Source organism: Quercus lobata, chromosome 4 (assembly GCF_001633185.2).
Source record: "Quercus lobata isolate SW786 chromosome 4, ValleyOak3.0 Primary Assembly, whole genome shotgun sequence".
Lineage (NCBI taxonomy): Eukaryota > Viridiplantae > Streptophyta > Magnoliopsida > Fagales > Fagaceae > Quercus > Quercus lobata.
Genome location: NC_044907.1, coordinates 7,154,484 through 7,182,379, shown reverse-complemented (window position 1 = coordinate 7,182,379; position 27,896 = coordinate 7,154,484). Strand labels below are relative to the sequence as shown.

Sequence of the window (27,896 nt, the reverse complement as noted above, 5' to 3'; positions counted from 1 at the left end):
TTTATACAACTTTTTTCTAATTTTAATTTTTTTTTTTTTTTTTCTTGTTGTCAATTGAATTGTATTTTGGGAATTGGGAACCTTATCACTTTGCATCGCGGTGTAGCTACAAAAAGTTTCTGAAGACCAAACCGGAGAATGGGGTGTCAAGTCATGTCGGCGCTTGCCATCAAGTCCCGCAAGTATACGTTTGACTAGCAGCAGTGCCATTAGTTGGAGTGTCAGCTAGTGAAGGAGGAGAGGTAGTTAAAATTGTGGTGGCAAGGACTGTGGCAGTTAAAGTGGTTGTTAAGGTGGTGGTTAAGGATGATTTGGAACTGGAAGGTAGGATAGGGAGGTTAGGTTTGGTTGAAGGTGGAGTTTGAGGTGGTTTTGTAGGGGTTGTGGTGGTGGAGGAGAAGAGGGCTGAGGGTGAGAATATGGTGGCCATGGGATTGGATGGATAGGTGGGCGTGGCTTTGTTTTTTTGTGTTATCCTCTACTGATATTTGAAGATGGTAAGAATTTTGCCTTATCCAAGAATACAGTAAGAGCATTCTCATTGGCAAAGGTAAATGGGAAATGTAGGGACAAATTTAGCATAAAGGCACAAAAGAGCCAGCAACTGGACTTGTAAAATCTGAGTATTGCAAAAAAATTTGCAATTGTAGAATCGCATTGTAGCTCAATTGTAAAACTAAATAATAGTTTTTTATTCACCCATAAATGAATCTGACTTTTTCTTTCTCTTTATTTTCTGTGTTTTTCATCTCCTCTCTCATTCTCCACAACAGCCTCTCTCTCTCATCACATCCCTCTGTCACGTTGGGCATATTCTAGTGTGGGTCCGGTGTGGGTTGCTCAAGCTCGCCGATGATGGGCTGTGATTCTCGCCGATGATGGGTTGCTCAAGCTTGGTGAAGATGGGCTGGGTTTTGTGTGTGGTGGTGTGATGGAGGAAACATTGATCTAGCGGCAGTGGTGGTGGTGTTGATCTAGTGGCGGTGGTGCGATGTGTGGTGTTTTGATTGGCGTTTATCTGGGTATTGGTGTGTGTGTGTTTTTTGGTGGGATTTTGGTCGAGGTTTTGCTCAACAATTGTCTGGGTTTTGATCGGGATTGATTTGGGTTTTTTTTTTTTTTTTTTTAAATATGGGTTTTTGTTCCGGTGGGCAGTGGGTAGTGGTGGCGTGGTGGGCATGGTGAGGCGTAGTGGTGGTGACTCGGTTGTTTGGTTTTTTTTAATGGATTTGGTGGGTATTTGCTAGGTTTTTTTTTTCTTTCTTAATTTGGATTTTTGGTTCCGGTGGGATTTTGGTGGGTAGTGGGTAATGGTGGTGTGGTGGGCATGGTGGTGGTGATTGGGTTGTTTGGTTGTTCAGAGAGAGACATAGAGGCATGGACAGAAATGAGAGAGAGAGAAGTGATAGATAATTTGTTTATTATTTTATTGTAAAATTTATATTATTTTAATGTGTTGTATTGTAAAATAAAAATTGAGATGTTAGGAGTATTGTAAAATGGGATGGTATAATTGATAAAGTAACTTTTTGGGATGGTAAAATTGGATAGGATGACATTTTTCATTGTGAATGCTCTAAGAGAGTTGCTTTAAGATGCAAGATTGATATCACTTGGCAATCATGTGGATGTTGGAATTAGGCCACTACCTATTGCCTAGCACAAGGATTAGTCAATATGGATGCTGTATCAATAAGTACAAAAATTGAGAAATATTAAATATATTACAATTCTTATTTTATAAAAAAATAATAAATGAATGTTATTATAAAAATAAAAATAAAAAGTAAAAACATAATAAAATAATGTCGCAATTATTTTTATGTGATCAGACACATTATTTTATAAATGTTATAGAGTAAAATTTTTCCTATCTTATCATCACTTTCTCTTCATTTATTATATTGTTTTTTTAAGGGTTCGTTTGGATAGAACTTATTTTGCTGAAATTGAAAATTGAAAATACTGTTGCAAAATAATTTTTAAATGTGTGAATAGTGCATGGGACCCATTTTTTAATGAAAAAGTCGCTGAAAAGTGAAGTTTGTGGGTTTATGAACAGTACACGGATGCATTGTTCAAGCTGAAAAGTCAACAAAATCGGCTATCAAAAAATAAAAAAAGTGAAAACGCAAAACGTAACGTAGGAAATGCGGATCCAAACCACACCTAAGTAGCATCAATTATATTCTTTCATATTAATTAGGAAGTTTTTGTAGTAAAATTTGTTGTAGTTTGTTCCTAAAAAAAAGTAAAAAAATTTGGTTGCAATTTTAGAGATTTTAGATGATAATGTGCATTTGGCAACAAATTAAATTTAGTTTTTTCCTTAAATTATCTATTGTTTGCGGGTCTTATATTATTTTCCGTTTTAGTTTTATTTTAATAATATAAGTTTCCAATATTTTAAAATAAACTAACTTTTAATTTTTAATTTCAAATTATGAAAATAAGCTATTGAAATAAAAAAAAAAAAAAGTTAAAAATTCCTAACACTAAAGTCTTTTTAGTAAAACTTGTATAAAATTTAGCATTTTCCTAAGAATATTGGCATCAGGTATACCAAATGCCATTTGGCACGCCAAACACTAAAATCTTAGCTTCATGAGGTGTTTTAAATCTCAAAATTTTTCCAACATGCTACAGTACCATTCTATTAATATAATGGCACAATAGCAAAATCTTAAATTTTTATTGCTTTTTTTATTCACCCTAGTGGGCCCTCTCTCTTTCTAATTTATTTTTTTTTCCCTCACTTTCTCTCTTCCTTCTTACATGTCTACATTTAATTTGTATATATTATTTTAATGTATAGAGTTGAAGAATAGAAGATTTGATGTACAATGAATTGTAAAATGATGTGTTAAGATAATAAATTAGCATTTTTGATATGTTAAAATAGCATTTTTAAAACATGATGCTTTAAGGAGGGATCCTCATGGTAGAATGTGGGGATTATTGCTCATGGTATAAAAGTGTATTAAGTATCCATTTGGAAATAGCTTATCTAGCTTTTTGCTAAAAAAAAAATTGTTAAAAGTGTGCTAAAGTATACTTGTACATTGAAAAAATTTTAAAAAGTGAGAAAATGCGGGTAAAAGTGAGGTTTTAAGAAACTATATAAAAACTAAAAGTTAAAATTTGAACTTATAAGCTAATACCAAACACAATCTAAGAGTTATTTTTGTCCAAAAAGCACAAAATTTTTTGTTCTCATGCAACAAGACTTAGGATCCGTTTAGAAACAGCTAATTTAGTTAAAACTAAAAAAAAATTTGCTGAAAGTACTGTAAATAAAGCTAAAAGTTAGCTGAAATAGTACAGTGAACTCATAAATATTACCAAAAAGTACAATAGGATTCATAAATAGTAACAAAAATAAGCTAAATAATAATAATAAAAAAAATGTCCAATATAAGCAATTCCAAACACAACCTTTAACGGTAAAAATTCTATCAGTGAGCCACTTAGTTGACTGCTAGACCAAAAAGCTAGCGCCGCAAAGTGATAAAGATAAAGGTTCTCCCATCTTTTCTCTCTCAAAAAAAGAAAAAAAAGAAAAGAAAAGATAAAGATAAAGGTTCCGTTAGGTTATCTATTGTTTTAGAAACTTCGAATTTTTTGAAGCTTCCTACCGTGAGCAAAACCAAGGTTGCCTTACAGAAGTTTTGAGCACTTCCTACCAATAAAGCAGTCAATCTTACCATCACGTACTCTTAATGCGATGATCACTCTACAAGTAGAGTGTGGAGGGGACAAAGGTCAAGGTTTAAGTTTTCAAGAGGGAGTTTTACACATATATGCACTTAAATTAGACTATAGTAAAATTTCTATCTTGTAAAAAAAAAAAAAAAAAAAAAAAATCTTCTTTTTCTCAAAAAAAGTAGTCAATCTTCTTAACTTGTGAGCACTCCAATCATGAAAAAGTTAAAAATTCACTTATATAAAGTTGTGTAAAAAATTAAAAATACATAGTTATAATAATAGTTATTATAGTAACAATAAAAATTTACATCATCATTATTTATTTTGTATTTTATTTTATATATTTTTATATGTATTTAAAAAATAAAAGAAGAGAATTATTATTGTTATATATTGTGTGTGAAGAAAAAAAAGTAATTAATTTTTTTAAATTACATTTAAATAAAATATAGTATAAAATAAATAATTTAAGGCTGAAAATTTGGAATTAGTGCATACTGATTTGTGGGGGCCTTCTCCGGTTGCATCCCTTGGAGGTTCAAGGTACTACATCACTTTCATTGATGACTTAAGCAAAAAGGTATGAGTTTATTTTCTGAAAAATAAATCTGATGTATTTAAAACTTTTAAAAAGTGGAAGGCCATGGTTGAGACAGAAACAGGTTTGAAAGTAAAATGTTTGAGATCAGATAATGGAGGAGAGTACATAGATGGAGGGTTCAGTGAGTATTGTGTTGCACAGGGAATTAGGATGGAGAAGACCATTCCTAGGACACCACAGCAGAATGGTGTGGCTGAGCGCATGAACAGAACTCTTAATGAGCGTGCTAGGAGTATGAGGTTGCATGCTGGACTACCAAAAACTTTCTAGGTTGATGCTGTTAACACTGCAGCTTACCTGATAAACCGAGGACCATCAGTTCCCATGGAATTCAGACTTCCTGAGGAGGTTTGGAGCGATAAAGAGGTAAAGTTTTCACACTTAAAAGTTTTTGGTTGTGTTTCTTATGTTCATATTGATTCTGATGCTCGTAGTAAACTTGGTGCAAAGTCTAAAATATGTTTTTTCATTAGCTATGGTGATGAGAAATTTGGCTATAGGTTTTGGGATAAACAAAACAGGAAAATCATCAGAAATAGAAATGTGATATTTAATGAACAAGTTATGTACAAGGACAGGTCAACTGTAGTGTCAGATGTTACAGAGATAGATCAAAAGAAATCTGAGTTTGTCAACTTAGATGAATTGACTGAAGGTACTGTCCAGAAAAGGGGTGAAGAAGATAAGGAGAATGTAAATTAACAGGTAGATCTGAGTACACCTATAGCTGAAATCCGCAGATCTTCCAGGAACATTAGACATCCACAGCGTAATTTACCCACTCTAAATTATCTCTTGTTAACTGATGGTGGTGAGCCAGAATGTTATGATGAAGCATTGCAAGATGAGAATTCAAGCAAGTGAGAGTTAGCCATGAAAGATGAGATGGATTTCTTGTTGGGGAATCAGACATGGGAACTGACTGAATTGCCAGTAGAAAAGAAGGCTTTGCACAACAAGTGGGTATACAGAATAAAGAATGAGCATGATGGTAGCAAACGTTACAAGGTCAGATTAGTTGTTAAAAGGTTCCAGCAGAAGGAAGGCATTGACTACACAGAGATATTTTATCCAGTTGTGAAGATGTCAACAATCAGACTAGTACTAGGAATGGTGGCTGCAGAAAACTTACATCTTGAGCAGTTAGATGTGAAGAAGACATTCCTTCATTGTGACTTAGAGGAAGACCTTTACATAATTCAACCAGAAGGGTTCATTGGTCAAGGACAAGAGAATCTAGTCTGCAAACTAAGAAAGAGCTTGTATGGCCTAAAACAAGCTCCTAGACAGTGGTATAAGAAATTTGACAGTTTTATGCATAGAATTGGGTTCAAGAGATGTGAAGCTGATCACTATTACTATGTTAAGTCTTTTGACAATTCTTACATCATATTACTGTTGTATGTGGATGATATGCTTATTACAGGGTCTAGCATTGAGGAGATTAATAATTTGAAGAAGCAATTGTCCAAACAGTTTGCAATGAAAGATTTGGGAGCTGCAAAGCAAATCCTTGGTATGAGAATCATTAGAGACAAGGCTAATGGTACATTGAAGCTTTCACAATCAGAGTATGTGAAAAAAGTTCTCAGCAGGTTCAACATAAATGAAGCTAAACCAGTAAGCACACCCTTGGGTAGTCATTTCAAACTAAGCAAAGAACAGTCACCGAAGACAGAAGAAGAAAGGTACCATATGAGCAAGGTGCCCTATGCCTCAGCTATTGGCAGCTTGATGTATGTTATAGTGTGTACAAGGCCAGACATTGCACATGCAGTGGGAGTTGTGAGCAGATTCATGAGTAAGCCTGGAAAACAACATTGGGAGGCAGTCAAGTGGATTTTGAGATATCTGAAGGGTTCATCAGATATATGTCTTTACTTCACAGGTGCAAGTTTGAAACTGCAGGGTTATGTAGATGTTGATTTTACTGGTGATATTGATAGTAGAAAGAGTACTACTAGGTTTTTTTTACTCTGAGTGGTACAGCTATATCATGGGCTTCAAATCTACAGAAGATTGTTACTTTGTCTACTACAGAAGCTGAGTATGTTGCAGCAACTGAAGCTGGAAATGAGATGATTTGGCTACATGGTTTCTTAGATGAATTGGGTAAGAAGCAGAAAATGTGCATTCTACACAGTGACAGTCAGAGTGCAATCTTTCTTGCCAGAAATTCGGCTTTTCATTCAAAGTCAAAGCATATACAAACAAAATACCACTTTATCCATTACCTTGTTGAAGATAAACTGGTAATACTTGAGAAGATTTGTAGATCTAAGAACCTGGCAGATATGTTGACTAAGGGTGTCACTATTGAGAAGTTAAAGCTGTACGTAGATTCAATTGGTCTTCTAGCTTGAGGACAGGAGGATGAGTTGCAGGGATGAGGGATTGTTTCTTGGAGGATAGCGGTTTGATGTTGGTGATTAAACTAGTCTCCAAGTGGGAGATTTGTTGGGTTTTGTGGAGCCTAATTTTGTTTGATCAGGTTTGACGACCCGATCCGACTCGAATAATATTGCGTGGTTTTTAATGGGAGATTTACTGAGGCTTAGGGTTTTTAAGATTGTAGGTTGTTGTTGCCACATTCTTAAGGGTGAGAGAAAAAAAGTACTGTAGCCGCAATTTTTGGTACTCTGTATTTTTCCATGATAATAGTGAAATCCTTGCAACTCCGTGGACGTAGGCAAATTGCCGAACCACGTAAATATTGTCTTGTGCGTGTGATTGCTTTTATTTGGCGTGTGTTTTTCTCTATTCTTTTTGTTTCTCACAGGTTGGGATTTTTGGTTAAATTCCCTACAGTTTGGAATGAAGACTACGATAATTGGACTAAACTACGTAATCCATTTGAATTTGGAGCTCCAGGAAGTAAGATTATTGTCACAACTCGAAATTATGGCGTTTCATCAACAATGGGAACTACTCCAACTTACGAGTTAAAAGTTTTGTTAAATAATGCTTGTTGGCAAATATTTACCCAACACGCATTAGGGGCAACAAATTTTACCAAGCATCCAGAACTTGAAGAAATTGGTAGAAAAATTTTATATAGGTGTAAGGGTTCACCTTTGGTAGCAAAAGTACTTGGAGGTCTTTCACGCACTACAAACAATCATGATGAGTGGAAAAATGTGCTACATGGTAAGATTTGGGATATTCCAGAAGAGAAAAGCAATATTCTTTCAATTCTTAAATTGAGTTATAAATCTCCCTTCACATTTAAAAAGGTGTTTTGCATATTGTTCGCTATTCCCAAAGGATTATGAATTTGAGGAGAAAGAGCTCGTCTTGTTATGGATGGCAGAAGGTTTGGTTCAAGAAACAAAAACAACCAAGTCGATGGAAGAGATTGGTAGTGAGTATTTTCGTGATCTACTTATGAGATCGTTTTTTCAACGATCAAACAGTAATGAGTCACTCTTCGTCATGCATGATCTCATCAATGATATAGCTCAATTGGCGGCAAGAGGCTCGTGCTATAGATTGGAAGATACAGTGGGTGGTAAGCAATCCGAAATTTCTACAAAGGTATGGCATTTCTCTTACATTTGATTTGTGTTTGATGAAATCAAAAAGTTTGAAGTTTTCCCCAAAGATAGGCATCTATGAACCTTCTTGCCACTACCAATTGAAAAGAGGGGCTACTTAACAAATTATGTTCTTAGTTGTTTGTTGCCACAATCAAGATACTTAAGGGTATTATCCTTAAGTGGATATGAAATCTTTGAGCTACCAAATTCAATTAGTGATTTAAAACACTTAAGATACCTCAACCTTTCTAATACTTCAATTAGAAGGTTACCAGAATCAACAAGTTCTTTATATAATTTGCAGACGCTGATATTGAAAGGTTGTTCTCATCTCACAACGTTACCAAAGAAATTTGGGAATCTAGTCAATCTTCGACATCTTGATATTTCATATGTGAATTCAATCAAAGAGATGCCAATAGGAATAGAAGAATTAAAGAGCCTACAAACGGTATCTAATTATGTTGTGGGGAAAGATACTGGATCGAAGATTGGAGATTTAATGAACTTGGAGTTTCTTCAAGGAAGACTTTGTATTTCAAACTTGGAGAACGTGCTTGATGTTGAGAATGCAAGAAAGGCCAATTTAAATGGTAAGAAGAGTTTAGATTCATTGGTGATGAAATGGGAGGTAGATGATTTACAGGATGGAACAATTGCAGAAGATGTTCTTAACATGCTAAAACCTCATAGAACAGTGAAAACACTTTTCATTGAAGGTTATGCTAGTGTGAAATTCCCAATGTGGTTAAGAGATCCTTTCTTTCCTAATATGGTGGAGCTAAGGGTTGAAAGATGTGGAAAATGTGTGTCCTTACCTGCTATAGGACAACTACCCTTTCTCAAGCACCTTGTCATTACAAGAATGGCCAAGGTGCAAAGGCTTGGTCCTGAGTTTTATGGGAAAGGTTGCTTGAAATCTTTTCAATCTCTAGAGAGATATGCAAGAGTGGCAAGATTGGATTCCTTGCAAGGTTGATTATGAAAAATTCCCTTGCTTGCGTGAGCTTTCTATCTCTCGATGCCCCAAATTGCAAGGAAAATTGCCCTGCAATCTCCCATTGTTGGAAAAATTTTCTATTCATAATTGTGAGCAGTTGGTTGTTTCAATCCCAAGCCTTCCAATGCTTCATAAATTTGAAATTGTGGGATGCAAAGAGGTGAACATAAGCAAATTTGAGTTATACTTGCCAAAGTTGATGGTTCTTTATATTCCAGATCTGAAAAGCTTGATGGAGGATTTCATGCCTGGATTAGCAAAGGTAGAAAATCTGACAATAAGGGATTGTAAAGAGTTATCTCTCTGGCAAGATAGGCTGAATTCCCTTATAACACTAGATATTAGATCAAGCCCAAGTCTGGTCAACATCAACTACTTGATGTCTACTTTAAGGATACTAAGAATTGGAGATTGTAATGCTTTGAAAACCTTGCTGATGTCTAATTGTACATGTCTGGAATATGCAACTATTGAGAAATGCGATTCTTTGACATTCATTTCAAGAGGAAAGTTACTTCCAACTTTGAAAAGGTTAGAGATAAAATATTGTGAAAAATTGCTGTTTGTGGTAGATGAGGAGGGAGAGGCTTCTTCTTCTTATCCTTCTTTATTGATGAACAAGGAGAATCTTTGCAGCAACAGTTACAGCTATGGGTCTCTTCTTGAGCACTTGGAGATTAGTGATTGCCCATCCCTAAAATGCTTATGGGACTTCCCTACCATGCTTAAACACCTTGAGATTCATGATTGCTTAGAGCTGACATCCTTGTCATCAAGAAACCAGTTACCTACAGCCCTTAAACGTCTTGTTGTAAGGATTTGTCCAAAACTGGAGTCAGTAGCTGACAAGTTACATAATAATGCGTCTCCTGAACATCTTGAAATCTGGAATTGTGAAAAGCTTAAATCCTTACCTGAGGGCCTACACAAACTCTACCATCTCAATAAAATCGACATATGGGGCTGTTCTAGTCTTGTTTCCTTCCCGGATGGAGGGACATTCCCCACCATCCTGAGAGAGCTTTCAATATCAAATTGTGAGAAACTAGAGGCCTTACTTAACAATAAGGGAATGTCCAAGCATCATATCCTTTCCAGAAGAGGGTTACCCTACCAACCTAACATCACTTTCATTGAGTGGGATGAATATTTGTAAGCAAGTGTTATTTGAGTGGGATTATTGCATAGACTCATGTCTCTTAGAGATCTCTGGATTGATGTTGATGGTGGATTTCCGGATTGGAAGTCGTTTCCAGAGGAGGAAGATGGGAAATTAATGATGATGATGCCTAGCTCTCTCACCACCCTCTGGTTTTGTGATTTTCCAAATATAGTATTTCTATCCTCGGAGGGATTTCAAAAACTCTCTGCTCTTGAACAGTTGTGGATCTGGTTTTGCCCTAAACTTGCATCCCTCCCAGACAAGGGTCTGCCTCCTTCACTTCTAGAACTTGATGTTATTGGGTGTCCAATTCTGAAAAAACACTGCAAGAAAAGCAAAGGGCGAGAGTGGTTCAAGATTGCCCACGTCCCTCGCGTTCAGATTGATGGCAGGTCTGTCTATGAGTTGGAAGAAGAGGAGCTATAATTGTGTAAAACAGAGACGAAAGGAAGTCTAGATATATACTTCTTCCAGGTACAACATTTAAAAAGGAAAGAAAAAAATATTTTAAAGAATTTTTACATAATAGTGTTCATTACATTGTGGATGAAGAAAGCTGATTAAAACAATAAACCCAAATGAAAGGACAAAATCAGTACTCTATGTATGTAATTACACAAATATGATTGTGAAATTTAGAACCCTCAACCTAGCTAATTCTTGCAGTGATGTAAGCTTGTGGAATCTGAACTCCTAAAAATTGTTCTCAAATTTTCAGAACAGAGAGGTACATTAAATTTTGGGTAGTATGATGTCTTATAGTTTGTAATTTAGTTGAATTACATGAACCTTTTATATGTAAGAACACACACCTGTTCAATGAAATGCCTGAAAGAGATTTTGTATTGTGGAATTTGATGATTGCAGGTTAGGAAACATGGTTTGGGACATGATGATCAGTGGATGTGCACATAATGCTGGCTGGATTTTTAATACTATGCCCCAGGAGGCTGTCATTTCAACCAAAGATTATGATTTGCACAGATAATGGATGCATTGTCATCTTTGCTGCAGTTGGCAGTTATTCCATAAATGTAATGTATTGGTCAAATGCTCAATCTATAGTTACCACTACAATCTCTAATGAATCACACTTTTTTTTAATGATCTGATATTGATTTTATTATACCCATTTTCCTTGTCTGATTGAAAGTCCATAAATAAACAGCTTCCTATCTTTTGTGTTTAATTTATTCCTCATTGCCAACCAACATATGAATGCATGTTTGGGGATTGATTTTGAAAACCAAATCACATTCCACCAGTCTACAACTGGAGCCTTGGTTCTTAACTGATTCCAAGTCTCAGCAAAAGTATGTTCCTGGTTTTGAAGCAGTCCACACAGCCTTATCACATTCTCCAAACTCAATGAAGAACAGTTTACGCTATTTTGACAAGGTCTTCAGAGTTAGCAGGATTGCATTACCATGCTTTATCCTTTATAGATTAGCATTGATGGAACTAGCAGCACCATGAGCCACACAATGACCTTAAATTGGGTAGAGATGACTATCAAGGTGCTAGTGATCATCACAAGGAGATACTTGAACCATCACCCACTTAGAATTGTATAAAAGTCCTCACCAGGTTTCTAAGCCTTGGTATTTTCCTCCAACCCCAAGAGTAGCCTTGTGGAATTTTCGCAATGCCTAAGAAGCTGCATAGTTTTTGTTCAATAGCCCTGATCAATTTCTTGGGAAGAATAAACACGCTATATACTTGTACAAACTCTCTAAGGTATTATAACCTCTATACACCCTCAATTATATTCATTGGTTCCAAAGCAGTTAATATTATGAAATGAAAATTTTGTGGTTTCATAAAAATGTGTGCCAATCTTCTATACAGGATAAAATAAAATTATCTTGACCATTCGATAACTTATGTTGATCTTGACTCCTTCATTAGAATGCAATTGCCCTTTAGTTTGGATTGTATCTCACTGTTAGATCTGAATTTATTGAATCAAATTCCATTGGCTCTCTATTTGGGTGCAGAGATGCTTACTCTGATGCTGATCCTTTTTTTTTTTTTTTTTTTTTTTTTCCTGTTATTCTTGTTATTGCAGCCACTCTTTGGGCTATTTGAAAATGCAAGAATGTGACCACGTTTGAAGGGAAGGTTGTCAGTGCTTCTCAAGCTCTTAACTACTGCAGCCATATGATCACGATTTGTCAAGGTCGTGGGTGCAACTGGATATGGTTTGTTAATTGTTGATTGTCAGGTGTGGCAAATGCAGATCTTCGTGGAAGGTAGTACCAACAGAAAGAGTTTCTGGTGAGGTGCAAGCTTTGTAAGACAATTTGTGAAGCCTTTTCCTTTGTACTTATGAAAGGCATGATGGCTGTACTTGTACTTATGAGTAGCTTTGGGGTTTGTAGCCTTTCTTATGGAATGCAAACACCAAGCTGCAGCATTGTTGTGCTGCGTTTGCAATTTTATAAACTCTGGTTTCGTCAAGTCCCTAGGAGAATTCTCACTAATGCTGGTAAACTTGCCAATTTTGTAACTTCCTCTTTTATGCATATAGCTTGGTCCTTCTTCTTTTTTTATGTAACATTTATGTTAAACATCATATGTATTAATGATGTTTTTTCCCTGATTTTTGGCATGGCATTTAAAAAATAATAATCTATATCTATATCTATATCTATATCTATATATTACTAAAAGCTGAAGCGTAGCATTTAATGTTGCTACGCTCATATTGAGCCACGTCAGCAACCATGTCATTCTCATTCTATTTTCTGAATTTATATTGAGCCACGTCAGCAACCATGTCATTCTCATTCTATTTTCTGAATTTTTAATTCAACTTAAAAATAGTTTTACCAATTTTAAAATACTAATTAAATTAAAATTATTTTCAGCCCTATCTCTACTTTAAAGTCCACTTCTTATACATTTAAATTCACTATAGAGCCCAAGCCCACACCTAAAGCCTTTTCAACTTACTCCCTTGTCAAACCTTATTGCTTTTCACGGTTACAACTTATGCTATTCCCTTCTGTTACACGGATTCAACTTCCTGCCTCCCACGTTTTGTTTCATCATTTCAGGTTTAGATACTTCCCCTTCCCCTTCCCCACCTTTTGATTATCACGGTTTCAGCTTCTATTCTACTGTTTCAGTCACGGTTTCATCTTCCTGTTCTACGGTTTCAGCTTCTGTTTTGGCTTCTAATGGCAGCCTCTCTGTCTTCCTCCTTCTCCTCACATCTATATAAATACTGATGTAAGCTGGGCGGTTCAATTGAGGTATCCCTACATCCCAATTTCTTTTGTACTCTATTCTTTTGCTTGATGGTTTTTTTTCCCTTTCTACGTTTGTTTCTGCCTATTTCTTGCTGTGGTGTGGATGGTTGTTAGGGTGTTGAATTTGTTACTGCTGGGTTATTTAATTGGAGCACTGCTTTTTTGGAGATGTTCGTTCGGAGTTCTTTTGGGGATTTTTTAGGTTGGGAAATCCCAGAAATAGTGTAACAATCATGTAGCAAAGCAAAGTTGACAAAAGCTCAAGGTGTGACAATTTGTGGCAATCACGTTGCCTTTGTTTTGTTCACAAATTTAAATCTGTCACCTTTTAGTTAATGAGACAAAAGCTCATCAAATGGTTGTCCTATGTATGTGTCAAATGGGGGAGTTTTTGTGCAGTGGCTCTGCTGATAAGAGTGTTGGTATATGGAAAAGAGAGGCTTATGGTAAGCTTAGTAAAGTTGGAGTCATAAGTGGCCATGAAGGTCCAGTCAAATGATTGCAAGCATCACCGGGTAATTTTGGTAGTGGGTTCTTGCTCTATAGTGGAAGCCTTGATAGTTTTTTGTCCACTAATTTTTTTCTAATTATTGTGCATTGGGTTATTCTTATTGCTGATTTTCCAAGTTTAAGAAGTCCACGGTAGGTTAGTACTAGAGAAATCTGAAAATTATTCAAACGGTTTTGTTAATTAGCATATAACATTCACAAGTAGCATAAATAGACCATCACTTGGCACCAAAAGTTAATCAGCAATATGGATGGTAGAGAAACCCATTATCGAGCTCCGGTACCAAACGTGGTGGTTGGGATCACCTTCCCATTCATCATTGGTCAACCTCTCTCTCTCTGTCTGTCTACACACACAGAATTTGTTTGGATCAATATATTTCTTATTTCTATTTATATCAAGCAGGGGCGGCGGCAAGCTTCACACTTGGAGGCGAGGGATGGATATCGAACCTGATCGTATATCTGATTCAGGTGTTCAATTTGAAAAACATAAATGCTGCTCAGATTTCAAACATAGTGAGTGGTAGCACCAATTTGCTTCCGGTCATTGGAGCAATTGTTGCTGACTCTTTCTTTGGTACTTTCTCTGTTGCTGCAGTTTCTGCCTGTATCTCTTTGCTGGTAATAATACTCTTTACAGTGTTGCAACTTGCAAGATGCACAGTCTATTGTGTGTGTAGTTTGCTTGCTAGACTCTCTGTTGTGCGTTTATCTTGAGTTATATTTAATTTTTCAATATAATTGATTGATCGATATTTTTCTCTCGAGTGTGATTAGTTTATGTTCATTGTGTGTTTGTAAAGTTTATTATTTGGTAAATGTAAAAATTGACTATATATCTTTTCCAAGTAATGAAGTAGTGATTTAACTTTAATATTCTTTTACTTTCCAAGACCAATATTGAATAACACCAACTTATCGCTGTGTTTCTATTGGCAGAAGATATAATTTTTTTAAAGAATGATGAATTTGGCTGCAACTCTGAAAATAATTTATATTGTTTGACTCAAATAAAAAATATTAATATTTTACATAGACATAGTAGTGACGGTTGTAGTAGTGAGGGCAATACTGATGGTATTGGTGATCGTGGTGTCCTTAGAGGCGGTGATGACGGAGGTGTTGCAGATGGCATGGTGGTTCTCGCTATAGGCCCGCTTGAGACAATGATGGTGGGGTTATAATAATTAATAGGATTGGAGTGGTTGATGTAAAAGCCTTTATTTTCATTTCCATTTACGATTAACTACTCAATTTATAAATTTGAGTAGCTAATCAATTTTATCTATATATAAATCAATTATTTTTAATCAATTTTAAAAAATTGAAAAAAAAAAAAAAAACTACGTCCAAAGGAACCTGTATCTTACACTTTTATGTAACAGATACAAGTGTTTTGCATATAGAATTTCAATGTTCAGGAGGGCGTGATATGGAAATTTTTGGTTATAAGATATATTCTATTCTCATTCTGCTTTGTATTTTCTAATGACATTACCTCCATTTTCATTTTGTAATTGGTTGTTACCATTGGTGTAAGTTGTGACTTGAGATTGGTTAGCCTAAAAGTGAAACCACCTGGATTATCTTTGGATGGTTTGTTTGGTTCTCGGCTGAACACATGAACCAATAAAGGTTAGTTTATTTTTGGGTTGTAGGAGCTGGATTATGTGACCCAGACAATGAACCAAACATGTATAAACCAAGGTATGACAATGAAGTGGGTTACATGGGTCTCCTCTTTGTTCAATCTTTCTTTAATTGTTTTTGGTCCCAAGACCTCTTTCTCTCTTTCATGTACCTTCATTATTCATCTGTAAGAAATTATCATACCTTCTCTTTCCCCACATTATACTTAATTAAATTTTGAAAGTGACGGGCTTGCGCATCATGTCCTTGTGTAGGGGATTAGCATTTTGTGTTGGTCTTTTAGTTCCTTTCATCTAATTGTATGTTTTCTTTTCATGTAAAACAAGGTTTGTTACTTTTTCTCAGTTTTAATTTTACCACATTATTGGACTAAGTTGGTAGTATGACACAAAATTATAGCAGTTTGGAGCAATAGGTTGTAATGAGATACTTGCCCTATCATCTTCTCTTCTTTCACATATAGGTTAGTACCTCCATCACTCCATGTCTTGAGTTATCAGTCATTCACTTATTTGTCCCACATTACATTTAAGATACAATTCTTGCTGCAAAATATGTATTTGTATTTAACTTTAGTATTGATTTTTATTAGTTGTCTTGTAATTTTTATTAATTTTTACAAGACAATGGTTGTATGGAAGATAAACTACAGTCCAGTCCAACGAAATTCTGGCTGCATATGCTAAAAAATAAATTAAAATTTTGTATTAATTTTTATTACAACTAATATATATTTAGTTTTTCATTTTGTTGTTTTATTCTAATTACCTTTCTTTGGAAGGAAAATGTATAACCTTTTGGTGAAAAAATAAGACTAAAATCATATGTATTTATTGCGACTTTATATACTTATTACTATTATTTGAAAAAACTATAGCAAAGTTTTACTGGTAAGACTAACTGTATGATACATCAGTAATGAGAAGAGATGCAATACAGGATGGGGGGTACTCCTCTACAGTCTACCCAATATCCTTTGTATGACTTGGGGGTATTTACAAATCTAAGAAACATTTAGAACACAAAATATCCTCACAAAGCATCCCAATACATATGGGAATCTTTGGGTTTCATTTTTCCCTATTGGATTTTTTTTTATTATCTACATTGAACAACTTGCTAAATACAGGTTTTGTTACGAAGCACGATTTAATACATCAATTTTTTTTTTTTTTTTTATATTTGCATTTTGGAGAAGATAGGTTACTTTCCCTATATCAGTATATTGTCTTCAAAGGAAATCAAGTACTTACCTTAAACTTGACTTTAACGGAGTCCACTTCAGAGATGTATTCACGAAAATAGTATGCTTAAATGGCCATAAATATTTGGAGTCAAAATGTTTGCATCACCTTTGTGATTGTGGGATTAGAGTTTTCACTTTGTTGTTTGTCTCCACTTCTATCAAGTGTTCTATGTTAGTTCAGATTGGCACCCACGGTAATTGGATTAAAGTTTGGGATTTGTTGTCTATCAGTCCTATGTAGCCATATGTCTCCATCAAAGTCCCTTAAACGGTGCCTTGAGCAGTAAACTGTCTGTCTTAGTCATTTTAAGCCTTGAGATGTATCCCAAATTATTTATTGAGTTGTTTGGAAAATTCTTTGGATCTTTTGTGATATTTTTTCCTAATGGGCACATCCTAAACTAATGTAGGTGCAATATTTTCCTCAAATTGAGAAGTTTTAATTAACTGCATACTTTTTTTAAATCTATGCCTCTTATGTAATGTCACTACTATTGATGAGCTAAGGAAAAAGAAATCAACTTTGAGATCATCTCTAGGACATTTTTCAACAACCATGTCAATGCCTTAGAACATGGTTAATTAATTATTTCTTGAATGTAGTCTTATATACCTCATTAAGTTCAATAATTTAGTTGATTCTCAAAATAAGTTCAGTAATTTAGTCTTCTTGTGAGGTCCATTTTATGAAATGAAAAAATAAGGGCTATGGTTAAGAGCCTGCCAAATTGAAATGAAAAAATAATAGTTGTATCCTTTCCGCGTCTAATTCCAAGACCAATACCTCCTATCATCATGAATCCTACAATACATTGGTCATACATATATAATGCAGCATAAGTAGTAATACATTGAAAAATATTCAAAATAATAACACAATCATAAAAAAAAAAATAAAAAAAATAAAAATTATCACGTGCAACGCGCGGGTCTGCGACTAGTAATAATTAAAAACAAAGCCCTATCAAGCTTACCAATTTATAGAATATAGTTGGTGATGCGGATGACTTGTAACCAGTTTGACCGAAAATTGTTTTTGAGACTTTATTTTTAGCAAACAAATTATCTTGGCTAAAAGAATCGCTTAGCATATTACACATTACGCATAAAAAGTTGAAATCATAGCTTTAAGATCGACCTACCACCATGGTGAGTACTATAATCTACTATCTAGAAAGAACACCATCGTTTTTTTTTCTTTCTAAACTTTTCTTGATAGTGAAACATGGAAATTTTAGCTTCTGATTTGTAATTTTGTCTAAACTCAATTTCATTTCAAAATTTCAGCTACTTTACTATTGAAACTGAATTAAGTGTACTATTTGGCCAGCATCACATTGATTTATTGGAATCATTTGGAGAAGGTCAAATTAGTGAAATTCGAAAATCAGGTGATAAACTTATGAGTTGTCATAGTTTCTTATTATTGTTAACTATGAAGGTCTATTGCTATTCAAAATTTCATTAATGAGGAAGACACATGGATTGAATTGTGCTATTTTTTATTTTATTTGTCATTATAAAGGTCTTAATTGATTGTTTCTTCTTCTTCTTCTTCTCCTCCTCCCCCCCCCCCCCCCCCCCCCCCAAAGGATTTCAAGCCTATAAAAGGAGGGACACAACAAGAAGGGAGGTTTGTGCCATAATCTAAAAACTTTCTTCTCAGTTTGCACATGCCCTCTATGAAAAGTTGTTTCCTATTTAGGATATTTACTAATCTCATTTTATTTATATTTATGGTACTTCTTAACTTGTATCCGCCTATCCGGGCACATATTAAACCCTTTCAACTACCCGAGCCATCAATTTTATCTTATTTAATGGTTCCATTTAGTTAATGTGTATTAATATGAGGAACTTTGTTGCAGAAATTGAATGAAAAGAAGCAGCCTAGCTATTTGTAAGGATACATCCTCTAACACAAGGTATAATATTGAAAACAACACCCTGGAGAGAATTTATATCTTGCTGAATATACAGAGATTTTCAAAACAAATTCTAATTATAGGTTAAATATGAGATTTAGATAGAAATGGAAAACTTTGGATTCATATTTCTACTCGTCTAGGAGAATGCTTAAGGCATACATTATTTGCTGATTGTTTGCTCCTTATTTTTTTTCCTTTTCCATTATATTTTTCCATGTTCCTCTCTGCTGCGCATTTTATGGTCTGCTTGGAATTGTGGCCCAATCTCCAGTGAATTTATAGATGAGTAAAGAAGGCATTCTGGTTTCAAGGCGCAAACAACCAATGAACTTTTCATGTGTTCATGTAAATTGCCTCTTTCTTTGGTCTTATTCATCTTTTGAAATAATAAGCAGTTAAGAGTTAACTCCTAGAAAATCTAATTTGTTTTATTTTAGCGTATGCCATGGTACCTTTATTTCTATAAATGTCACATAGCAGTATAGAACAAAAACAAACCAAGGTCTTATTCATCACTTAATTTTTATTTGTAAAATTTCAGGCAAGTTTTTTCATTGGTCATTCAAGCTAAAGGAGGTTAACCAGTTATCATAGATGTTCAGAACCAGTGAGAACATGTAAATGGCAAAGCAATTCAACTCACTTGGCAAATCTGGTGATTACAATTATTTTTCATCGTCATTTCAATTTAGGTATATATGTGCCACTTCTCTGCGATTTGTTTTTGTTTTTTTTTTCTTTTTTTGGTCTTGGTGAATAGGATAATATTAATGCCTCCACTTCCTTGCTAACTGTTGATATTGAATTTCTCCACAGGCATTTGCAATTCCTTCAACAGACTTTGCAAAGCAAGAACTTCGTAATGCCATAACACTTTCTCTTTTCCTTGTGTGGTTTCCCTGCCCTTCAGTTCTAAGGATCTTAAGTTACCTACCAAACTTTACCTACTTGTAAATTGTAATTTTTCTCCTTTTAAGCATATATTTTAATGAGAGGACTTGTTAGGCTTACTTCACAGCTTTAGATCACGGTAATGATGGAACTTATATAGTTTTTGGAAAAAAATTTCATGTGAGGGATGTATGAGTTTTTGAAATTCGTTTTTATGTGAGGGATGTATTATAATGTTACTGCTTGCTTCTTTCAGTAGCATGTCCTATGTATTCAAAAAACAGGCTCTTTTTGACATATGAAAATCAAATGAATGTTTAAATTTTACTTAGTTGTCATTGAATCTATGAAGCACGGGTGCGTTTCTAGATTTGGGTGCGGGTATGGGTGCAAAACTCAAAAATTTTTGGGTGCGGTGATTAAAAAATTATTTAAAATATTTTATTTATATATTTTATATATTGCTAAGCATGCTTTTTTATATAATAATAATAATAAAGGGTAAATTCCACAAACCACCCCTGAGGTTTGAGATAATACCAACTAAGTCCAACAGATTTAAAAACCTACCAATTTCATCCTAAAAAGACAACTTTGTCCCTGAACTTAAAAAAAAAAAAATGCCGTGACTTTTTTTTTTATTTTCCCTTCTTCCTCTATTTTCCCCCTTTCTCCTCTGAGTTCTTCATCTTCAAACCCCAAACCCATCACCAAGCCACCATGGCCAGACCCTCTATCACTGGTCCCACCGCAAGCCACGACCATCATAGGCCACCGCAAGCCACCTGACCAAGCCGTATGTCTGTATTCTCTCCGTCTTCTCCATGGGTCATGGCTCCATTGCGGGTCGTGGGTGCATCAAGTCCGGCGTGGATCATGGCAAGTTCGGTGTAGATCGTGGGTCATGGCTCTCTCAAGTCCGGTGTGGTTGTGGGTTGTGGGTCTCTCAAGTCCGATGTGGTCGTGGGTTGTGGGTCTCTCAAGTCCGGCGTGGGTCATGATGGGTTGATTTATGGTTCATTGGTTTTGATTTTAGGTGGGTTCCAATGGGTTTTGGGTTGGAATTTTCTGGTTTTGATTTATTGATGGATTTTGGGATGGGTCTTGCCTTTTGGATTCAGATTTTGTGGGTTTCAGTTTTGTGAATTTTGCTTTGATTTTTTTGTGGGTTTTTGTGCATTGTAGGTTCATGGTGGTGGTGGTCAGATGTTACCGTGGTGGTGGGGTGGGTTGTTGCTGTGGTGGTTAGGTGGGTGGTGTCTTTGGCGAGGTGGTGGTTGAATGACAATGGTGACTTTGGGATATGTTTTGAGATGGAGAACTCAGGGGAGACGGGGAGAGGAAAGAGACAGAAGACAGAGGAAGAAGTGAAAAAAAAAAAAAAAAAGTAACGGTGTTTTTTTTTTCTTTTTCTTTTTAAATTCAAGGTCAAAATTGTCTTTTAGGATGAAATTGGTAGGTTTTAAAATGTTTTGGACTTAGTTGGATATTATCACAAACCTCAGGGGAGGTTTGTGGAATTTACCCTAATAATAAATAGATAGTAATAAGTACACAAAAGTTTTTAACACTTAAATTATTGACAGAGGTATTAAAATAAATGAGTCTTCCTGTAAATAAATAAAGATGTGGTTTAGTGGCTCACATATTTGGCTAGCCCAAAAACAAAATAAAGGATATATGTATCACATATTAAAATAGGTGTAGCTTCTTCCCATTAAAAAAAAAAAAAAAAAAAAAAAAAAAAAACGAAAAAGAGAAGATGTGGCTGGCTCACGTAAAGAGCCAAAAATAAATAAATAAATAAAGCCTTTATTTATTTATTTATTTTTGGTGGAAAATAAAGCCTTTATTTATTTATTTATTTATCTTATCGTTTTACTGTAAAAAAAAAACAGAAACAAAACGTATCAAAAAAAAAAAAGAAACAGAAGAGAAGGCAGGGGCTCTGGCGAAAAAAAGGAAGAAGAAAACAAAGAAGCAAAGAAGAAGAAGAAACGGGTTAAGGCCACCGGTATCTTGTGACGGCGACAGCGGTTATCTTGTATCAATATCCACCGGTATTTTTTTGTTTAAGTTTTTTTTTTTTTTTTCTTACCGGCCGATTTCCTTTTTCCGGACAAACACACCGATATTCGGCCGATACTATCTGATTCGGCCCGAATCGGCGCGAATCGGTCCGGTTTGAATAAGCACCCGCACCCTATTTTTTGATAATGTGATCCGCACATGGATTACATTATCAAAATTCTTGTAACTCGGTTTATTCTTAATAAAATATCATTATCAAACGCACTTTTTTTTTTTAACCTCCACAGGCCTTGACGCTTTGTAATTGAAATTTTATACATCTTTTTTCTAATTTTTTTTCCTTGTTGTCCAAACAATTGAATTGTATTTTAGGAATTGGGAACCTTATCACTTTGCATCGCAGAGTAGCTACAGAAAGTCTCTGAAGACCAAACTGGAGAGAATTGGTTGAGAATAAAAGTGAATTTTTTACCTGCCAAAATGCTAAAGCAATAATATAGAACAATGTGCCTTCTAGGAAAAATTCTAATAGGCAGTTATAAACACAACTTGTATGACAGCTTTAGGGTATAAAAAATGATTTTATTGATGACAAACTAGGAAAATGAATAACTAAAAAAAAAAAAACAACTCTAAAACCAAATTCATAATTCATTATTGCACCTAAATTCTAGACAAAACTAAAAAGAACCACCGAAAGTCACTTCAAAATCATAGTGATAGCTTAATTATGCTCTTCTTTTGGATAAGTATGTCTGTTGAAGAACCAAATTGAATCAGCAGCAACGGCTTCATTATCGTCGTTACGGTGCCAAGTATAGTGGGCATGAGTGCTATTTTTTATCTCGAGAATTGCATGCCCAAAGCTTGCTTCTCTATATGCAGAATAACTTGGTTGTGGGTCAACAAAACTGCACAAAAAATAATCATGTATAAAATAAGTACTGCTACTTAGAAATCATTTTTAAGACTAAATGAATGAGACTCACCCGGAAGCAAGGCCTTCAATGTTTCCTCCATCACCAATGGTTATGTAAACTGGTGCAGAAGGGTCCTTTACTGGGGTGCTTAGTCCATTTGTTATGTTGTACTTTACATTCGATATGCGCTCCTACAATACATTAGAATGACTTAGAAAATTGAATCATTGATTGACACAAATCTACTAAATGCAAATTAGAACAACTTACCGAGCGTTCATAGGAATGAACATGACCAGCAAATACTAGATCAACTTTGTGTTGAACAAACCAAGGTTCAAATGTCACTCTCATGGCTTCCCCTTCCATGTAATGGTAGCTGTTGCTATTGTACCATGGTGAGTGCAGAAGAACAATTAGCCATGGAGTCTCAGCTCTATTAACCTTTGAGAGCTCCGTTTCAAGCCAAGTGTATTGAGGAGTGTATTTGGCTGTAAAACAAGATATTTATCATCAATATCAAATTGCTTTATTTCAATAATTTTATCGCTTTGTAGGTAATATCATATACAAATTGGAGGAAAATTTCTTACCAAATGAAGAGTATGAAGACAAGACAATGATGTGTGCAGATGCTAGCCTAATAGAATACCAAAGCGGCGATGTACTTTGTGATTCCTGATAGGGTGTAAGGTACCTATGCAAATATGGCTTGAAAGGAACATTTTCTTCCTGAAAAATTACATGAACAGGAACCATCATTAGTACCATCAACAATCAACAATTAAAACCAAGATTATGTATATATTAGAAGGCAAACATTGATAAAGCTCTTACCAACTCTGGCGCAAAATCAATCTCATGATTGCCAGCAGCCCAAATCCATGGTTGGTATGCAGTACTCTTCTCTACGAACCGGCCCCATTCATCCCATCTCTCATTGTCATGGTGTGGGTGATCATCAGCATAAGAAAGATCTCCCACAAACAGCATAGCTTGGCCTTTTGGATTGGCCATATAATGCTTCAATGTCTCATAAGAGTCAAATGTTTGTCCCAAATCACCTGCACAATACACAATACACATGTTACATCTTATAGCTAGCTAGCACTAAATTAAGAAAATAGATCAACAATACAATTCATAACATGTAATTTTTTGTACTGACCGATAACGCCAAATGTGTATGGAACATCTGGCCCTATTTTTGGTGGAGTTGTGAAATGAAATTGACGAGCTGAATTACCTTGCCCGATCTCATAAAAGTATTTAGTGTCATACTACAAAGTAAATCAAAATCATGTCAATTCCCAAAGCACTACTACAAGTATGGCCTGAAATGAACCTATCTTGCCATAGGCAATGTCAAAGTAAATCCAATCCACCAAGACTGATGGAATTGGTTTTTCAATGGGTAATTAAATATAAATTCATATAAATACATTAGAAACACAATGCATATATAGTATCCAAACATACTAAGACTTGAAAATCAATCACTTACTTCCAATCCTTTAATGGTAGCATGGTGAATGTAGCCAGAGTTATAATTATAGTATTTGTAAGTAGTGGTTACAGATTGAACTGTATGCTTATGCTTGCGCTTGCCCTCTGCACCTGCAGCCCAATAAGACACAACATCTGGGTGTTTCATAACTGGTGTCACCCATGAAATGATCACACCTCGCCCATCATAATCTCCTTGAGTTATATGAACCTTCACGTATAAAAAATCTTTTAGCTAACAAAAAATTAAAGGCACACCACATTTAATTACTAAATATGATTTTTTGTTCAAAACAAAAATTAATTTCAAATTTTAAATATGAAAAAAAATAATTTATATTTTATGCAAAGTTTTTTTTTTTTTTTAAGAGAATTTTAACCTATGACGTCCGCTCTTGATGATAGCTTATCATCCGACTAAGACACTAATCAGTTTTTGGTGTAGGCGGAGATTGAATCCCAGATTTTTTATACAACTATCAGAGATTTTACCAATTGAGCTAACTGGAATCCACTTATGCAAAGTTGTGTATCTTATAGGAATATTTTTTACCAATTTATAATTTTTATTTAAAATTATGATATTTTAAATAAATAAATACTGAAAATATAAAAGAAACATATATAATTATGATTTGATAATTGTAATTTGATGCATAGCAACTTAAATAAAAAAAAAATCAAAATACGAATTTAACTTTTTAGCATATAGTATATAAAACTAATTAACCTTAGAGTAGAAAAATATATGCAATAAGCCACTTTTCAAATCATAAACAAGTTTTATTATAAAAGATGTGATCCAAAAAAATATCTAAGGCATAAAGAAGCTTTTCTATTTTTAAAAAGATAAACCAAGATGGGAACATGGGAAATCAGTTTGCTATTACAAAATCTATATTCCAAAAAATATATATATATCTAAATATACAACTATGAAATAAACTAATCAATAAAAGAATAGGTCATGATTTTAAAATACAAATTTAACTAATACATATATCAAAATAGTTTTAACATATTGTAAATAACACTAACAATCTATACTAAAAAAAGATAATCTTGAGTAGAAAAATATATGCAATCGGTACTTCTAAATATACAACTATGAAATAAACTAATCAATAAAAGAATAGGTCATGATTTTAAAATACAAATTTAACTAATACATATATCAAAATAGTTTTAACATATTGTAAATAACACTAACAATCTATACTAAATAAGATAATCTTGAGTAGAAAAATATATGCAATCGGTACTTTTTAAATAAAAAATATGAGATCCGATCGAAAACATTATAATGCATAAAGAAACTTTTTGATTGCTAAAAAAAACATGAAAAAGGTTGATGATAATACCTGCTCTGGTGCATTGAAACCTGGAGGAGAAGGAAAGGTATCCTTTGGCAAGTCTTCAGAGGCGTATAGTTTCCTAACATAAGGGCTTGTTTTCCCTCCATTGCACAAACCAATATTCAGCAACACAAACACCATAGCTACCATCCACAGTGCACTCATATTTTTGGAACCCATATTTTGCTTTAGAGAGAGAGCAAGTTAAGTGAACAGTGTATGTGTTGTAGAGCAAGTTAAGTGAACAGTGTATGTGTTGTAGAGCAAGTTACGTGGACAGTGTATGTGTTGTAGAGCAAGTTACGTGAACAGTGTATGTGTTGTAGAGTAAGGTATACGTGAATATTTTTATATATATAGAGCAAGGTCGAATACTAGATGACTAAGGACTCTAAAGTTGAGGAGTCAGAGATAACTGATAAGATTTTAAACTTTTCGAATTTGACAAGGAGATCACTTCTAAATCTCTAATACAGTTTAGAAATTGATCATCATGAGTTGTGAATTGGATCTCTTCAGAATATTTTTTTTCTTCTTAGAAAGTATCCCTTCCGAATATTATTTTGTTCTGTTTTTATTTCTTTTGATCTTTTTTTGGTTTTTTTTTTATAGGTTTTTTTTTTTTTTTTGGTTGGACTATTACGGATGGACGAAATTTCATCTTGCTATGTAAACAATAAAATTATGGTACATATAAATAATAAAAAAATTATGGCATATAATAAGTAATTAACTACTATAGTATAATTTACCCAAAAAAAAAAAAAAACTGCTATAGTATGATGTTCTTCTAACTTTTAATAATTTTTTTTAGAGACTTTTAATTTATAGCGTCATTTCTTGATTATAGTTTTTTTTTGGGTTAAATAATGTGTTTGAGCTTGGTGAGAGAATGTGATTAAGCATGTGTATTTAACAATTTGTTTGTTTCTAAAAAAAACACTAGTCTATTTTTAATGTAAGTGGGGATTGAACTCCACATTTTTTATTCAACCATCAGAAATTTTACAAGTTAAGTTAATTGGAACCTACAACTTTTAATAATCAAGTATGCTAACATTTGTTTCTCACAAAAAAAAAAAAAAAAAAAAAAAAAGTATGCTAACATTTATTACCTCATTGAAATAAAGTTACTAAATTTTAAAAAAGCATTTCTTTAAAACATGAAAAATGTATGCAAGCTAATCTTTGTACATGGTAACTAAGGGCCGGATTGGTAGGAGGGCTTTTGTTTTTGTTTTCAAAGCAATATAAAAACAATTTTCAAAAAATTGAACTTGAAACTAGTTTTTAGATAATTTTTTTTTTATTTTACATGTTTGGCTTCCACTTTAAGAACAATTTTCAAAATACTAAAAACAAAAAATAATTGTTTGGGAGACCATTTCTATTTTTGATATTTTAAAAAAAAATTACAAAAAGTAATGTGTAGAATTTGTAGATTACTTTTTTCTTTTATGAATAATGATAAGAAAATAGAGCTCATCACTTACATTTTTTTTTTTTTAATGATAAGTTTCAAATTTGAAGTGTGAGAATTCTTTTTATGATAAAGATAAGTTCTTAATTTAAGAGATAAAATAAATCATGTTCTAAACTAGGAAAATATGATACATTTTTTAAAAACTGTATTTTGAAAATATTAGCCAAACAATAGATTCAAGTGTAAAATCTACCATTTTATGGGTTGAAAAACAAAAAACTATATTTAAATACTCTTATCAAACAGGTCCTAATAATTTTAATGTGTAGTTTTGAAGTTTTTGTGCTCAAGATTGATTTTGGCAGGAAGAACCATCAGGGGAAGCTTGGTAGTGTCATCTCTAGAGATATGTAAGTTGTTTTTTTCAAAGAGATTTTATTCGAATGGTGCTTCTATTATTGCAAGTTTACATGGGTTAAGAATATAATTAGTGTAATCAGTTAAATTTGTATCTATTGAATTGTCTTTCCATGAGTGTGAGAATGCATTAAGCCATGCTCAAAAATGTTTTTTTTTTTTTTTTAACAATGATTTTGAATTTATGACATTAGCTTGCTCATATTTAGTTTCTTTGGCAACATTTGATACATATACAATCAAGAGTACTAAAAAAATTATGCCCTTCCCATTGTATTCCAAACAATGGATTGATGTTCTAAATTAACCAAAAAACTTAAATCTTTAATATTCATTTATTATTTTAAATGAATATTAATGTAGATAGAGTCAATGGATGACTTTTTAATGTAGTATTGCAAGAGTCAAATCCAATGGATTGAGTAATATGATTATTAATTTGTCTCTACACATTTGACCAGTCAAGTATAGATAGCAACCTCCTTAATAGTTGTCCTTCAAGAACTAAGTTCAATGTAGAATTGCATGAGTCAAATTCAATGGATTTGGGTAATAAAATTATTTGTCTCTACACATTTGTCCAATCAAATATAAATAGCAACCTCCTTAAGAGTTGTCCTTCAAAATAAATTTTGATGGTTTTACCGAATAAAGGAGAAGTAGGAGTTTTGACTAATCGTGATAACAAGCCACTCATTGCAGCATTGAGTTGCAAAGAGAGAGAAATTCGGATTCAGGGGAAGCAAAACTAGCAACGG

The 27,896-nt window shown here is 33.9% G+C and overlaps 2 protein-coding genes across 2 annotated transcripts; one reads left to right on the top strand and one right to left on the bottom strand.

The window, feature by feature from the left end:
* The first annotated feature begins 7,609 nt into the window (after nt 1–7,609).
* LOC115984489 (putative disease resistance RPP13-like protein 1) lies at nt 7,610–19,769 on the top strand. The gene is made up of 9 exons (XM_031107511.1): nt 7,610–7,840; nt 8,147–8,716; nt 8,778–10,478; nt 10,872–11,043; nt 12,073–12,281; nt 18,536–18,592; nt 18,867–18,940; nt 19,137–19,287; nt 19,412–19,769. Exons 1-3 carry the CDS (start codon nt 7,610–7,612, stop codon nt 9,996–9,998), a joined length of 2,022 nt encoding a protein of 673 aa, XP_030963371.1. The 3' UTR covers nt 9,999–10,478; nt 10,872–11,043; nt 12,073–12,281; nt 18,536–18,592; nt 18,867–18,940; nt 19,137–19,287; nt 19,412–19,769.
* A 2,317-nt stretch (nt 19,770–22,086) lies between these two features.
* LOC115983675 (purple acid phosphatase 5-like) lies at nt 22,087–25,596 on the bottom strand. Its single transcript, XM_031106406.1, has 8 exons — nt 25,305–25,596; nt 23,942–24,154; nt 23,606–23,717; nt 23,275–23,501; nt 23,031–23,169; nt 22,708–22,928; nt 22,507–22,628; nt 22,087–22,428 (listed from the first exon to the last, which is right to left on the bottom strand). The coding sequence occupies exons 1-8, from the start codon at nt 25,476–25,478 to the stop codon at nt 22,242–22,244; spliced, it is 1,395 nt and encodes a 464-aa protein (XP_030962266.1). The 5' UTR covers nt 25,479–25,596; the 3' UTR covers nt 22,087–22,241.
* Between the last annotated feature and the right edge of the window lie 2,300 nt (nt 25,597–27,896).

Excerpts from the sequence above, each read along its gene's own strand:
- LOC115983675 (XM_031106406.1), bottom strand. The coding sequence starts at position 25,478 with ATGGGTTCCAAAAATATGAGTGCACTGTGGATGGTAGCTATGGTGTTT. Across the intron at positions 24,155-25,304 it reads GTTTCAATGCACCAGAGCAG|GTTCATATAACTCAAGGAGA; the intron begins GTATTATCATCA and ends TTATACGTGAAG. Across the intron at positions 22,929-23,030 it reads GTCTTCATACTCTTCATTTG|CCAAATACACTCCTCAATAC; the intron begins GTAAGAAATTTT and ends CTTGTTTTACAG.
- LOC115984489 (XM_031107511.1), top strand. The coding sequence starts at position 7,610 with ATGGCAGAAGGTTTGGTTCAAGAAACAAAAACAACCAAGTCGATGGAA. Across the intron at positions 7,841-8,146 it reads AATCCGAAATTTCTACAAAG|ACGCTGATATTGAAAGGTTG; the intron begins GTATGGCATTTC and ends TATAATTTGCAG. Across the intron at positions 8,717-8,777 it reads TCATTACAAGAATGGCCAAG|AGAGATATGCAAGAGTGGCA; the intron begins GTGCAAAGGCTT and ends TTCAATCTCTAG.